We start from the raw sequence: 16,979 nt of genomic DNA on the forward strand, positions 1-16,979 counted from the left end.
GTTGTTTGGTCTTTTTTAGATAAAGATTACTTATTTTTCTAAACTGGTGTGGTGTCCATTTGTAGTGTTTTCACTGTGTTACTGTATGTGTTCACAAATGCTTTACACACTGCCTCTAAAATAAGCCTGACTGCTCGTGCCAAGCTACCAAAGGGGGTGAGCTGTGGTTTTTTTAGGAGTGTATTCCACTTACCCTGAATAGAAGCAAGGGTCCCCATTTGGACAAAGGTACCTACCTCTGAAAACTGGAGACCGCCATTTCTAGCATTTATTGTTACCCAACTCAGTGGTACTCATTTTATCGACCTCAGAAGGATGAAAAGCTGAGTGAACTCGCTGGGATTTGAACCTGTGACCTTGAGGGTAAACAGAGGCCCCTACACTGGATGCATTAGTCCACTGAGCCTCCAGACGATGCGGTCAGAGAAAGAACGGGCTCAATATACTGCATTGGGTGCTTACTTCTGCTAATAAAGAAATACCACCTCTTCAATGCATAGTGGCTCATGCAATTAATGGCAAGTTGAGTACCGAAATTCCCGCAAGGTCCCTCTTGAACCACAAACCTGTGAAAGGTGTGCAGGGATCTGGGGTTGCCCCGTTGTGTGCATATAATCCATGTATGAAAGAAACATGGATCAAAATGTTAATCCCTATACATTGTTGGTTTAACATGCGTTGCGTAATTGAAATCATTTACAGATAGACATTTAAATGTTCCTTGTATGCGGAAGAACACTCTGCCCTGTCATATCATTATACCAGGCCTGCCTCTCCTATAAGGTCTTTCAGACATTGAGATAACTCTTTTGAGTAAATAAATTTGGGGGCATGTTATCAAGAAACGGCGTTAAAATTATCGCCGCTTTAGCAGCAGAAAACTGCCGCTAAAGCGGCGATAATGGGCTTGATAATATGCCCTTGAGAATTCCAATAGAAGCCCATGTTCTGGTGTCAACATGGGCTTCTATTGGAATTCTCTGCGGCATATTATCAAGCCCATTATCGCCGCTTTAGCGGCAGTTTTCTACCGCTAAAGCGGCGATAATGTTAACGCAGTGGTTGATAATATGCCCCTTGGAGTTTAGAATTTACTTAAAAGTATTATTTGGAATTCTTACTCTAAACACAAAATTAATAGTAATGCATTTTGAAAAAACTCAAATGCACGAAAAGTCGTGCGTAATTAATTAAACTATTTGGCCTGAGCGCCGTGTCTGTAAAGCAATCAATATAAAAACTGGTTATTGGTACAAATTTTTGTATTGATCTAAAGAAGCTTTTGCCAAAAGATGGAGCGCGAGATCAATATGGATTCCTACCTAAGAACATTCTTTTCAGGGATGTATGGGGGGGTGTATTTTCATGTGCGTGTGCATGTGTGGGAGATAAATACAACAAATGAACGTACATGCATATAAGCAAGCATACTTACTTGGGGATGGTCTGGATGGCCCACAAGAAGGAGAGGTCAGCATTCAGAGGGTAGGCACAGGAGAACCGAATATTGATGTTACCCTCAAGGAGAACCACATTCCGCTTCTGGATTATATAGTGACCCGTTATTGAATTTGAATAAATAGCGTGGGTGGAGTTAACCTACAATAAAAATCCAGGGTTTAAACATGGGCAGAAGATTCGCAAGCACAGCTGTCAGAGATGGTCCTAATGCATGGGCAAGTGGGAAAGTGCCGCGGCTAGCACCTTCAAAGTGGCCTCTGGCCAAGAGAACTTTCTCTCTGTCTCACATCTGCATCTCCATCTCAACCTTTAATGCATTATTCAATAGTGTCTGTCACAATGAAGTTTGATTTAGCAGAAAATTGCCAATAAAATACAAAGTTGCCCCTAAAGTATGTCTTTCCTTGGACCCCCAGAGAACTCACGTTGACACTGACAGCAGTGATTTCAAATTAGTCGTCAAACTCAAAACAATGTTATGAGTTAATACCATACCCAGAATGTGAGTATATGTATCATTATAAGTGAGAAAGACAGACTCATAGGAGAGAGTGGGTATAAGCCTACGGTGTATTACAGACTACTGAGAATGCCATGGTCAAGAGGGTCAAAGGCCGCTGATGGAGCGATAAAACCATGTCATTTGCACTATTGTCCTCCGCCGCTCAGTGAAGATCACCACACGTGGCTCATGAGGCACAGTCAGTGCTGTGTGAGCGGCTAAAGCCCACTTGGGCATCACTGAGGATCTTACTGGACCCCTGATCTTTGCTATTGTAGGCAGCAGAGCAATTGGGCAATAATTGGATGGAACTTGTGAATCAGAGATGGCTTTTTTTCAGTAGAGAAATTAAAATTGCAGCTTAAAGGGGGCTGGGAACTGAGCCTTCTGACAGGGAAGATTCAGAGATATCCAGACTAAGCTGAAGCAGCAGGATCTTCTGAACTCTGCAGAGGTTTCCCTGGAAGAGGTTCTGATGGTGAACCAAATCTACACCAAGAAATTAAATGGAGCAGTGTGGTGCAGTCCAGTGGGCCGAATCTGGACCAAAGTACAGAGACAAAAGGAACAGGTGTCTTCAAAAGAATAATTTGCAATAAAAGCTCAGTACTGCTTGAGTAAAGGAAGTATATGTCTACAAAAGACTAATTTGTATTAGAGGCTCTGCTCTCATCAACGTTATAAGTGAAAGAACTTTCTAGTTTTTTCACAAAAATTGCTGAGCAAAGATATTCATTCAGGGTTAGCGTACTAGCAATAGGATAGTTGATAATTTTAAAAACTATATTTTATATTTGTTAGTGGCTTTCAGAATTGCACCTGAAAAATAGTTCTATTTGGTTAGGTTTGTGGCTAACTTATATTTGTGCAGGGCGAGGATATCACTGACTTTCAGGGATGCGTAATAATTGCATCTCCAGTGGCACATGGCTCTTTTTAAAGCACGCAGGTCATTGGACCAAGGGAATGATATAGAATTACAATTAATAGACTTGAACTTACGCCATGCCAATGCCATGAATATCGTAGAACAATATGAAAGCGGTGCATTTGCTGAATCTTGAGCACATTTGCCCCAAGTTACCTCAGCAGTTCCATGGATGATACTTTGGGACTGTAATTTGCAGATGTATGCATTGAATGTCAGTGTCAGTAACCACATCAGGACGGGGCCACCGTTGCCTCTCTCACTATTGGGCAACTGGGTCAAGCAGTGTGAAACGGAGCTGAGGCTCTGTCACTGAAAAGCTGTCAGTCCCCCATCACCAAGTGAGGAGGGGGATCAAGAAGTTGGAAAGTTGGGAACTTCGGCCAATTTATGTCATGGATCCTGTTCCAACAAACTCTAATTGTAAAACTAAATTGCCTTTGGATTAGCAAGAAATCTTTGTTGTTGTTTTGCAACTTTAAGTTATGTAGAGGAAATATTTTGAAACCCCTAGTGATGTGTGGGTTTGACAATTTACAATGTATAATGTTTTATGTCTTAGAAAGGATATAACATTGTCAAAGTGTTTTACTACTGAATTGCACTGTTTTAGGGATTTGTGCTCTACATTTGATTGTCTGGTGATACCCTGACAAAGTCAGTGGGTCTGATCGTTTTGGTAATTCACTCCTCATGTTAGACTCATGTTGGAATGGATTTTTAGGGCTTGCTGGTGTGTAGATCCCTGAAGATGCCTTCAGCGCTGGAGGTCCAGGATACATCTTGAGGTTTACTAGACCTTTGTGACCTTTCTTCAAGTGTATGTCCCCCTTCAGGCGCTGAAGCCCTTTAGCAGGTGTTACCACAGGCTTCCCCTTGCCATTTTGTATATATTTTGTTAATTTGTGTCACAGGACACATGCTGAACCCTTCTACCAATTCTTGTTTTGATATTATTACTACATCCACTATTTCTACTACTACTACTACTAACTATGCAAATTCCAGTTGGAAAGGCCCCAGGGCAGTCAGTGGGTATTGCATCTAATAGTAATAACTGGGTTCTTTTGCTACTTCTGTTTCGAGGTCACCCTGCGGCAGACTCAATGACTGAGAACAAAGCATCCATTTTAGCACTTCAAATTCAGGACAGTGAGGCGAGCCGCTCTAGAATCTCGCCCCATAATGCTTTGTTGGGCCTTTGGTTGCCATTGTATTTTTGCCCATTACTTTGCTTGGCGTGGTCCTAGGAGGAGGGGACCACCACCGAATCGTTCAGCATGATATGCTCTTTGTGTGCAAGGCATCTGCTTGGTCATCTCGTAGGTTAGGGGGGACCCAAAATCATCACCTCTCTCCCTGACTGATATGTTTCAAAGCTCAATTTTGTTATGTGGCTATATGCTCTTTAGCATGTAAAGGTAAAGTTGCTTTACCAAAGGTGGGAGTGGGAGCTAACGTGTCAGAGTCGGAGTTGGAGTCAGAGTTTTTCCCTGAACTCTGTGTTCCCAACGGAACACAGAGATGGCAAAAGCAGTGTTTACTGCAAATAGCATCTGCCCCATCAAGAGCCACATACAGAGACAATCCTCCAAAAGGCCAGCCGGTACACCCAAGAACTGAGAATAGCAAAACAAGACAAAAAACAGCTGGAGAGGAGCTGGTGTACCAGTAAGGACACCTCTAACAGGGTAGTCTTCAAGACCCCCCTCAACCTCTACCACCGCCTGCTGACGGCAAAAAAGTAGACAGCCCTAGCCACACACATTGAAACCAACACTAAGGAACTTTTCAACGTCACAAAGGAATTCTCTAACCTGGCTCCCAGAGAAAACAACATCACACACTTACAGGAGCTGTGCAACAACCTCATCGACTTCTTACATGATAATATCGCAACCATCTACACAAACGTCGAGACCCAACCCACACCTCAGTACTTCCTCAACAGATATGCCACCACTGCAACCGGCACCAACAACAGACTGACCACCTGGAACCTCCTCTCCACTCAGGACACCTCCTCCATCATCCACTCAAGAGCTCCCACAGACCTGCCACATCTTCAATCTCAGAAACCTAAGGATCGTCCGGGAAATCATCACCTTGCACAACACCTCTTTCACCACCACAACATTTCCTGTTGCCTGTAAACATGACAAAGTCAGAACACTGCTAAGAAAAGCCTTTGCCGACCCCAGTGAACACACGATCTAACGCCAATGTCCCTGCTCTCATTCCCAGCAAAGGTACTGGAAAGGATCATCAACAAACAACTCATGACACACTTGGAGCAGTACCAGCTACTCTATACCTCCCAATCTTGCCTCCACAGCAATCCCAGCTCTGAAACTGCCCTGGCTCGCAGCCACCAATGTCATCCGAAGCCTCCTTGACCGGGGAGAAGCAGGAGCTCTGATCCTCCTTGACCTGGTGGCAACCTTCTCCACACGCTGATTGAAAGACTCCACCACATTGGCATCCCAGGGGAGCAACCAGATGGATCACCTCTTTCCTCACCAGAAGAGCGCCCAGAGGATACACACCCATCTTTCACCTCTGAACCTAAGGAGATCACCTGCATTGTCCCCCAGGGCTCATCCCTCAGCCACATGCACTTCAAAACATATATAACCCCAGTGGCCAATATCATCAGGTCCCACTGCCTCATCATAATTTCCCACGCAGATGACACCCAACTCATCCTCTCATTCATCGATGACCACACCACCACCAGAACCAACTTCCACGGATGCATGACAAGCGTCGCTGACTGGATGAAGAACAACTGCCTGCAGCTGATCACAGACATGATGGAGGTACTGATCTTCGGCAACAGCAGCAATACATGGAGCGGCTTCTAGTGGCCATCAGACCTAGGACCTGGCTCACTCCCTCCGACCACGGCAGAAACTTTGGCATCATCACTGACAATAAGCTTTTCATGAAATCACAGATCAACGCCATCTCTTCTGGATGCTTTCTCACTCTGCCCATGCGACATCAGATCTTCAAGTGGCTACATCTATACATAAAACACACTGTAGCACAGGCCCTAACGACCTGCTGACTGGACTATGGCAAAACCCTCCATATAGGAATCACTGCACACCTCCTACAGAGACCTCAGACCATGCAGAATGCAGCAACCAGACTCATCTTTGGCCTTCCACGACGTATCCACAATACACCGCACCTCATGTAACTCTATTGGCTCCCAGTACAAAAGAGATGCCAATTCAAACTGTTGACCCACACTTACAAGCCTCTACACGACCAAGGAACCGCCTACATTAACCACCGTCTGAACTTCCACCAACTGCCGAGAACACTAATCTCCACCTCCCTTTCACTTGCCCATACTCTCACTCTCTGCATTTACTGGAGCAGAAGTGGATGACGCTGCTTCTCCCACATCTAAGCAAAGACCTAAAATACCCTGCCCACGCAACACTGGGTCATCAACTCACTTCCAGAATTCCAAATGGCTCTCAAGACCTGGCTGTTCGAATAAGCTTCCGGGACCTGCAGCACCTGGTTACCCTATTAAGTGATGATACACTCTTTATAAATCCTGATTGATTGATTGATTTATCCAGAAGACCCTCCAGAAACAATCGCAGCCCCCCCAGACTGAAAAAGTCTTTGGTCCTCCTGTTCTTCGTGATCAACATGCATGTGGGTTCGAAGAGGGCGAATTTGAAGTCAATTTGATTGTGCAACTGGGTCCTGAGAGCAAGGAAGTCCCTCCTCTTTTTTATTGGTCTACCAGGAGAAGCCCACCGTGATGCAAATCTTGTGGTTTTTGTAGTTATATGGGCCGGGTCGCAGCTAGGGGTTGTTGAACCTGCTCATTGCGGAGGAAGCAGGTGATGAGGGGCTGTGCCTGCCCCAGTACCACCACAAGCAGTGGACCCATGTGGTGGTCCCACTGAATATCCAGGGAGGGAAAACAGGTCTCTGAGGAAGGCACTGGCATCTTATCCCTCAGCGCGCTCTGAGAAACTGAGGAAGCAGAGGCTCTCTCTGCAGCTCCAGTCCTCAAGATCAGTGAGCTTGTTACAGAGATGTCAGAGTTCCGATGCCCAATCTGGGAGGCGATTGAGATGTTCATCCACTGTCGACACACAGTTCTCCACCCCTTCCATCATATAATTGAAGCTGCTAATATCTATCCAGATAGACCTACACTCCAATGTAAGGTTAGACATCTTGGTGTCCATCCCCTTCAGATGACAGCTTACCGCTGTGATTATCTGCAAGATCTGGTCTATCGTAGGGTCCTGAGGTAGAGAGGCCAAAGCAGAGAGGGCAGGCGAGGGGTGAGATTTCAAGCCAACCTCCGTAAAGAGCAGATGTTGGGTCGATTTTCTGAAGGGCATCTCTGATGCTATGGAGGGCTTACAGCCACTCAGCGAGTCCTCTGAGGGACCAACAGCTGGCCACACTGGCTGTGTCGGAGGTAGGAGATGTTAACAATGAGGAGCCAAGGAGTGGCATGGTTTGGGGAAGGGTCTGCCACAGTCCTCTGCATGCAGCCTTGTATGAGGCCGTCCCCACCGCTGGAGTGTAGAACAGGCATCTATTGTGACCATGAGCCATATTCTGTGGGGGAGAGAGGACCGGAGCAGGTGGGGAAGGGGGCGCACTTTATGCATCAGTCTTAGAGGCCAGATCCACAGCTGGACAGTCAGAGTACCTCTCTTGGCTTCATCACCACCAAATGCCTCGTCTTCTGTTTTTTCAAGGTAAATTCAAATTTGTGCAACATTTTGGCTGCACTTCACATTGCACGGGCTGCAGGTAAGTTCACAAATGTCTGATGTGGAGGGGCAGTGAGGGGACGGCAGCAGGACCCATTTTGGGGAGGAGAAAGATACAAGGCCCACCATGTCCCAGAAGGGTCTAATGGTCAAGGCAAACCCAAGACTAGGTCAAAATAAGCCGCCGCCACATAGAGTGACAGGTAGAGATGCCAAGAGGACCAGATGGGCAAGGATGGGAAGGGCAGGCTGTTACCCCCAGTCCCCAGCATGGCCAAGTCCCAACCGGGCGGCCTACTCCGGCGTGACCGCATCCTCCACAAGGCCGGGTCGGGCTCACAAGGAACCGGATCCCCGCATGGTGCTGGTCCCCAGGCGGTGAAATGGCAGATGCAATCAGGCCCAGGGACCGAATATATTGAAGGACTGGCCTGTCTCTGAATTTGATAGCTGGCAAAGCCGCCAAATCCATTGTGGTCTCCTGTTGAAGTGGAGCCCTACAAGCAGGCAACCTTTAAAAACAGCGGCCAGAATCTGCCCGAGGAATATTGCTTTCTGGTTCTGTATGAGCAATTTATGCAAGGTCTCATCTGCGACAGGCTATATGCGTGGAAATCGCATGCTGAGGTAGAGAGTAATCTTCCTCTCTCAGGCTGCATGTATGTACATGTGTGCATTCGTGCTTGTGTGTAAACTGTGCAGAGCCTCATACCTCAGCTGTGCAGCTACTGGTCTTATTTAATTAGGTGGGTACTGGCAGTTACCACTCAACACCATTCACCTGAAGCTCAAAGTGACTGAAGGTCAATTAGTGAGACTCACTTGTGACGGAGATCCAAAACCAGAGAGGTCCAAAAATAAAAAAAAGTCTAGGCGGTTTGAGAAGCTCAGAACCCAAATCTCACCCCAATAAAATTAAAAATAATAACAGAAAACCTGAATATCTTCAATGCTATTTTGATAGTGTTTTGTAATTGCATTTGTTTTATTGTTGTTATTATTGCTATTTTTAAATAATATAAATGAAACACACAGCCTCTTAAAAGGGTATTCTGAATTCTCAAAAAAATAATTGTAAACACATTCTTGGACTTCTGGCATGCGTAATTATCTGAGTCAATATTTTTTCATTCTTACTGATTCATTCATATAAATCAATTGAAGGCTTATGTGCACCTATATGAAAGCCATTGACGTGTATTTTGTTAATTTGTACTGTGACTGGAAGAGCTCAGATGAAGGTGCAATTCGACGTGCCCTCTTATGTTATGGGGACCTAACTTTGAAAATGTTCTAAATCTTACCCGCAAATGACTTCCACAGTCTTTAGTTAAGTTGCCAAATGGGAAAATAAGTCTTCCCCCGACCAATGTCCCCATGCACGTGGGATCGGCTAGATGCAAGGTGTCCAAAGGAATGGATGAGGCAAACAGCAGGCACCTGGAGACGGAGGCAAAGCTTTTTTGACCATCACAGACTAGTTCCATAGCTGAAAGAAGAGATGAATTAATGATGTTATTCCTCACATTATTTCTCCCCATGAAGCAACAATTTCTGATAAATCCAAGGATGTGCAAAACTGAGAGCCCTAGTGCTTCTTACAGACAGCGACTGGCTTCAGCGGTATTGCCCCCATGTAAAGTCTTGCATGGTCAAACACTGGACCACTGAGGCCAGACTTGGGTTGTTTCGTACAGTGAGTGATAGATTAACTGTGTGACCTATGGATTCATTTATTGACAACATTATATCGCAAACATGTTATGTTTCTAAGGTGGCTTGTATGGGAGGAGGACTTGCCTTAGGGCTAAAGGAGCCCCAGGCCGGTCTCTATCATTCATTCCCTCATGATACCTCCAGTTAGGGATGTAGGGAACACCTACTTTCTATTGAAAAGGAGAGAACTAATTTCAGACTGCAAACAGACCTGTATGGCTGTCTCATGGGTGAATGGGAACCATACTATAGCTCCCACACTCTCTGGGCCCGATTCACAGAACTAAGGGGCATATCAACAAGGGCTTTATCTCTGCTTTTTTGTCTTTAAAAGCCAAAAACGCAGAGATAAAACTAGCACCCTATCAACAACAGGGTGCTAACATGCAAATTTGCATGTTAGCACCCTTTTACTCTGCGCTTTCCCTTGCATCTCTTATGAGATGCAAAGGGGCCGTTCCAGAGCAAAATAATAGGAGAAATGTCGCTAAGCGACATTTCTCCTATTATCAAGAATATCGCTAACCTTGTTAGAGACAAAAAAAGCAGCGCTAACCGTGGTTAACGCTGCTTTTTTACGTCTGATATTTTTCAGACTTAGCCATGATATCCTATGGAAGGAGGATATCATGGCTAAATTTGCCTGTCCCTATCAACAAGGTAACGTGAGATTATCGCTGGGTTTCCAGCGATAATCTCACGTTAGCCACTTAGCGTGAGGATTTTTATCGCTATTGAGATAAGCATTGCTAATAGCATGCTATCTCAGCGATAAAAATCAACGCTAGCCGGCGATAATTATCCTAGCGCTAAGTGCGCTTAGCGATAATTATCGCCGGGTGTTGTTGATATGCCCCAAACTTAGGACAAAATCCTAAACTTACTACCATTTACTCATTTTGGTATTCGCAGAAGGCACTTACTCATCAATGAGTAAGTGCCTTCTGTGAATACCAAAATGAGTAAGTGCCTTCTGTGAATGCCAAAATGGTAGTAAGTTTAGGATTTTGTCTTAAGTTAGTTCTGTGAATCGGGCCCCCTGTTTCTAGGTACAGCCTAGCCAGAGGAGCATAAGGTGCTTTGCAGAGAGGCAGATCCCAATGTCTATAATCCTCTACTTAGTCATTTGTCTAATCTAGCCCCATTGATGTGATCCTGCCTCTCCAGACCCAACAAATGCAGGAAAGGCAATCCCTTCAACCCACCTCCCACTGTATCCTGCCTCCTCATCTCTGCAGCCGCCATCAAGTTGAAGGGAAAAGACTATACTGACTGTCCTGGTTCTGTCATTGAACTCGGATGGACTTGGTAGAAATATACCGACCTAAAGGGCACTATAGTTTCCATCTAGCACTCAAGGCTGAGATAGAATAGATAACTCATCAACCTTAGCCCAAGCAAACAACGGGAAAAGCAGATCTTCTGGACTCCCATGTATTCTCAAGATATTGATGCCAGGCTGATTCATAGGTGTGCTGCTCACTACGTGGAAGAGGAGTGTAAAACATGTACAGGGGCTTAATTACTAATAGGGGCAGGGGAGCTATGGCCGAGCAGGCCTAGGGAAAGTGAAACCACTATGTTTTGCCTAGGCAGGGGTTCAGTCAGAAAGGCTATTGGTCATGAAAATCGGCCCCACATACAGGGATAATTCACAAAGGCATTTGTAGGTACGTAAATGTACTTTTCCTGGAGTATTATTTTCTATACTCTTATTTGCCTTTATAACTCAGTCCCAAAATCATCTAAAACGCGAATAACATGGGGGGTATTTAAAGAATATTCTTATACAATTTGTAAAAGCAGAAACATCTATCCCCTCTTTGCACTTCTACTTATGAAGAATTGGATGTTTCGAGGTGACATGTCAGCACTGTCCTGCAGTACTCCAACTCTTAAACACCTTCGTGAATCGCCCTCTTGCAATTCCATTTTAAGTGACCTGGAACTGTCATGACCTGACCTCGGAAGTAATGTTACACCTTGCCACTGAGTGTGGCTTGGATGAATCAGCTGAGCAGTGGTGGCAAAGAGGCACATCTCCGACTTAAGTTAACTGCTGCCTGTGAGTGCCCCATATCGAGTCCGCCTCGGATCCAGCTGTGCGGATGGTGTTGGCTGCTGGAATGTAAAGCCTCTGATCGCTATCGCCGCTGTCAGCTTTTGGGTGAGATGTGTGTCCTTCTTGTTAGGTCTCGGGACCATCCGGTCGGCAGACCGGAAGTCCGGAGATTTAATGTCTTTGAGAAGAGGGGCTTGCACCCGCCCCTCTTCTACCCTGTTCTCCATTGGCTGGCCTAGTAAATGCTGGCCAGCCATTGGAGAAGAGGTCAGTCACTCCGATTAGGCTCCGTCCTTTTCGGATCGGGGGGCGTGTTTTTTGCGAGAAGTCTCAAGGAGGAGACAACAGCAAAACACGCCCCCGAATCCGAAAAGGACGCGCTGCCTTTCTCCGAGGCGGTGGTGTCTTCCTGATGTAATGTAACTGGTACTTTGTTTCTGACACCTTCGGGTAAAATTCCCGCTATATAAAATTGCTTTAAATAAAATAAACATCGATTTACACTAAAAGGAAAGATTTCCATACCAACATGGACGGCCTCAAACACTGGAAGGGGCTAGCCCGTATCAATGCGAACCTTGCCGTTGCAGAGGAATGGTACATTTCCTTTCCGAAATGGCTACCAGCTGATGGGGTTTCTCGTCGGGGGAGGAGCGCCGGCAACACAGTCCTAGGACGAGGCTCTTCCGGACATTTTTGAGGACTTTACCTTGTGTGCGGGACCTGTGCAGAAGCAGCAGCAGAGTGAAGGAAGCCTCTGGTTGAGGAGCTGCGAGGGCGGACGAGGGGATCAGCCACCCACAGCTGGAACCAGGTGGTGCCCGGCAATGCGGGAGTGGACAGTGGGCTGCCGTTCGGAAGAAGAGCACACTTAGAGGATACATGCTGGAAGGCAGCCCGGGACACGAGTTGCCGGATAACCACAACCACTAACCGGAGCTGCAAGGACCGTACACTGCACTTTACCAGGTCTTCTCCCTTTCACATACACTGCTGCCTCCTGCCTTAGTGGACAGTGGGCTGCCGTTCGGAAGAAGAGCACACTTAGAGGATACATGCTGGAAGGCAGCCTGGGACACGAGTTGCCGGATAACCACAACCACTAACCGGAGCTGCAAGGACCGTACACTGCACTTTACCAGGTCTTCTCCCTTTCACATACTCTGCTGCCTCCCGCCTTCCCCAAGCCCCATTTCTCTCTAAATCCTAATGTCCTTGTTCACCCCTTATTGTCATTCGGAGAGGGATATATTAGTTACCATAAAGACCATACGACCCAGTGTTCCCCTTAGTAGTCCCTCTAAAACAATTTACATTGTAATTTGAGTTATAATATTGTTGAGCAGGTCCACTTGAGGAGCAACAAAACCCCTGAAGAGTGAACACACAGCATCAGGTCCGCCAGGGGCGCTTTATTAAACTATATTGACATTTGTAGAAAAGCGCCAACACATTACCGGCTATCTTTTTTGTTGGACCTGATCTTGTACAGAGTATTGTTCGGAAAAATGTTTGGCGTGTATACAGTCAGACAGGCTTGTTCACGTATCAGCTGTAGTACTCCGGTAAACTGACAAAATCGGTGGGAAAAGTAATTTGCAGACTATAGCCCAGGTCGTTTATTTTAGATACCACGCTCTTCCAAGAAACACCGGGCACGGACACAAGCAAGTCGAAAGAGCGTTATACTCTATGGCAATAGAGTCCTCCACAGTTACAGCACACCCTTGCCTTGTGGTACTTCCGGTTGTTAGAAGGCCAGAGCGCCCTCGCTCTATGCTATTTACACTTTCAGAGCCATCACTTCCGGTCGGTTTGTGGCGCGGTTTCCGGGCCTGTGTCTATTGAGCTGACGGTGAGTCGGGAGGGAAGGAGAAAGCGAGCACACGAGCCGAGATACAAGTGTAGATTTAGCATGCACACAGAAGGCCGGGGGATTTTTTTTAAAATAGATTTCCCCCCATTGGAAAATGGGGTCGAGAAAATAACTCGTCGGTTTCAGGAAGTGGGCATTGTTAAAGTTAGAGCTATTGGCATTGCTCATGGCAATGCCGTTTCTTTAAATGTTTTAAAAACAAAAACATATACAAAAATAATGTCATGAGCAATGCCAATAGCTCTAACTTTACCAATGCCGAGACCATTGCATTGTAAATGCTTGTTTTCTATCACCTGTTAATGAGTTACTCAAGACTGTTTGGAACCCTTGGCTAAATTCCTATTAAGGGTGAAGGGTCATCTACCGCGAGGCACGGAAATAACTTTTTGGAGAAAAGAAAAAAAATGTTGAGCTGTTGTTGGCAATAAACTCCAGTATGGAAATCCCTGAAATAGAGACACTGTAAGCGCCTAAGATGCATACCTATTTGAAACCTAAAACTTTCCTGAAGTAATCCTATTAAACAAAGATTACTTAACAGGTAAATCATGTCAAAGTAATCTGTGTGCCAAATGAACGTTTCCAGTTTGTTTTAGCGGGCGCCATTGTTGATATTGATAAAATCAATGTCAATTTCTGTAATGATGCACTCGCAGATATGAGGAAAATACATCACTATTATCAAATTTGCCCATCATAAGCAAACCATCAAACCTGACTCAGAAATACATGGTCAAACAGGCTCTGCAACCTAGGCTTGAGGATAAGGTTACTGATTGACAGGCCACATGGTGGGTTAGCACATAGCCGGCAGACAAACCACGAACAGGATACTCAGGTCCCCTTGATGGGGGGTAGTAAACTCGGACATACAACAGAATGGAGGAACGCAATACTTACTTTCTCTAAAGGCCTGTGCTGGGGCAGCTGAGGAGAGTCAAAGGGGGATGGAGGGTGTTCCTCCAAACCTCACCCAATAGGGGGGTGAGAATGGGACTTCTTCCATTTTTGTAAGTGTTAGCGATATGCTTCCAGATGGTGGGAGGGGGAGAGGGTCCCCTACTCAGGAACCACCACTGACCCTTGCAGAGACAGCTTGATGCCCAATTAGCTTTGATAGCATTGGGGCAGAGGAAACTGGAATTGGCTTTAAAGAGATGAATGAGAAGAGGCTGCAAAAAGAGATGGTGGCAGTGAAAATGATGAAGATTTTGAGATGTACAGAGGTGGTGGATTTGATCACAAGCTTCCCAAGGGTATAGTACCCAGGTACATAGATGGGAATGAGCTTGACAAATGGCTGACTGCATTTGAGAGGGCCCTTGAGATGTAAGAGATCCGCCCCAAGCATTGGGGTTTACTCTTGTGGCAATTGATTCCAGTGGCTGGAAGGTAGAGGCTCCTGACCACGCAGGGAGTGGAGGCGAAGTCCTATACTCTCACGAGACTATGCTTAGTTGAGAAATTTGGTGTAACCCGAGAATAGTACAGAGCGAAGTTCAGAAACACCCAGAAAATGAGTTCAAAGTCATGGGTAGACTTTTTGGACATCTCAAAGAAAGCACTGGAAGGCTGGATTGTTGGTGACAATGTTGACACATATGAGGGATTGTATAATTTGTTTTTGAGAGAACATATTTTGACTCATTGTGCTGAAGAGAAGCTCCGCCAGTATATAGTGGACTCAAAGCTATCGAATCCTAGAGACCTAGTCAAGGCATCTGATGAGTGGGTAAGGACCCAGGTTTCCACTCAGCACTAGGGAGGTTGACCAGAAGGTCCCTCCACAGGGGAAATCCCACGGAAAAGATGGTCAAAAACCTAAGGAGTCTCCAAAGACCCACAAAAACCTGAGCATGGAGGGGGAAGCTGAGCCAACCAAAATTCAAAGGGAGGGGGTATCAGGGAAAGAATGGTAGGTTCTTTGACCCCTCAAAGGTGGGTAAGTGTTTTTACTGTAACCAGCAGGGCACATAAAGAGAGATGCTGTCTGCACCAAGAAGCTCCTACCATCACCAGGGAGTGCCAGTGTAAGTCTTGGGGTGGAGAATGTTATCCCAGAGAGGGGTAGGCAGGTGGTAGAAGCAACCTTAGTGTTCCAGGGTAGGGTTGAATATTGCAGCCTTACCTCCAAGCATGGACAAGTCCAGGCAGAGGCCTAAAGTGAACGGGACTATTGTTGAAGGTATCAGAGACACAGGAGGCTACTGTAACTATTGTCCTGGACATGCTGGTGCCTGTGTTCTGAAAATTCAATATCATTATCCCAGCTAATCACATACATTTTAGAAGAAAATCAAGAAAAACATGTGATCCCAGAAAGAACCCTCATGCACTAATGTGACTGATCTGCATATTCTACTTTAAGAATTATTAAACATGGACTATTGAGAGATTAGAAATGTATAGTGGTTATCTGAAATATAATGAATTCCTAAACATACCAAGAGACCGTTTTGCCTGGTGATCATAGTTCTGCTTGCAAAGGCAGCCATATTTATAATTTCTCTGGCCACACCATTCATCATTTGTGCAGATGGACTCTCCGCAGAAACCTTTCAGGGAAAAGCAAAAACATTTTTTTTTACAAATGCTGAGCATTTCCTATGTGGATTTTGGTGAAGTGTCCCCAACTGACTAAGCGTTGGACGAAAACATAAGTTATTACATTTAATTGTTCTACTAATGTTCTCAAACTAAACTTAGATTAACCATTTGTATAAATTGAGCTGATCTTTACACATTAGATCATATCCAGGTTTGTGTCTCCATTGTATAGACAATAATGGACTTTCTTCTTAGTCAGAGTGAATGTGTAAACTACACATGATGAGATCAACATGCTGTAAATGTGACTTGGAAAAAGAACATAATTTCAACTACTATGTGGTGTCAAAAACACAAAAGGTGATGGGAGGAATGTTTGCAAAAAGTCTAATCTCTGCCAACCGATCTAGGCCATATTCTAATCCATCGTTGCTATGCCCACCATTCCACCCCAGATTAGACCCAGCCATATCGAAATTAGTCTTGGTGCTGCCAACATGGGAACAATCCAGCCTGAACTGCCAAGCCAAGTCCCCTCTGAACTGGATATTTCTGGACTGATTTATAAAGCATTTAGGAGTACATAAAAAGGTCCTTCCAGAGTACTATTTCCTGTACTCATAAACTTACTCAGTTTGGACTATGGTTGCAAACATATTTGTGCACCAATTATTACTTATGCCTCTTTTACATTTGAAATAAAAATAGCACTTTCTTGCTCGGTACAATACAGTTTCATCTTTTATGTATTGTTATTTTACAGTTCCCAAAAATGGTTGCAAAATCACAACAAACATGGTACTTGTACTGAGGAGTTTGTGTTCCAAACGTAGCATAAATCTGTAAATGAGCCTCAATATTGATTTGCAAATGTAGGAGTTCCTGGGGCAAACAATTGAGACAGTAGAGTGAGTCTGATGTTTAGGATTTACATTAAAGCTCTATTAGTTAACATATATTTTAACACTGAAAGGCTGTACACAATTTTGAAGTTTTGTTTAATTTTGTTAAAGAAAGGCTTTTGGTCTGACCTGGGGAACTGGCTTATCATACTCTCATTTTAAGAAACATTCGTAATAAGAATACATACAATTGTGGAACTTGAAATTGTTGTACAATCA

General features: G+C 45.0%; 1 protein-coding gene and 1 long non-coding RNA gene across 2 annotated transcripts in view; one reads left to right on the forward strand and one right to left on the reverse strand.

Moving 5' to 3' along the window:
• The window catches only part of LOC146809268 (uncharacterized), a 186,347-nt gene that overhangs the window by 152,685 nt on the left and 16,683 nt on the right, over positions 1-16,979 (reverse strand). Inside the window, exons 2-4 of the mRNA XM_085616086.1 lie at positions 15,756-15,866; positions 8,959-9,143; positions 1,436-1,599 (exon numbers count right to left, since the gene is read on the reverse strand). Coding sequence (XP_085472212.1) covers positions 1,436-1,599; positions 8,959-9,143; positions 15,756-15,866 — 460 coding nt within the window. The remainder of the gene's footprint in view (positions 1-1,435; positions 1,600-8,958; positions 9,144-15,755; positions 15,867-16,979) is intronic.
• LOC146809269 (uncharacterized) overlaps positions 1-16,979 on the forward strand; it is a 253,678-nt gene that overhangs the window by 84,726 nt on the left and 151,973 nt on the right. The window lies entirely within an intron of this gene.

Source organism: Triturus cristatus, chromosome 7 (assembly GCF_964204655.1).
Source record: "Triturus cristatus chromosome 7, aTriCri1.1, whole genome shotgun sequence".
Classification (NCBI taxonomy): Eukaryota; Metazoa; Chordata; class Amphibia; order Caudata; family Salamandridae; genus Triturus; species Triturus cristatus.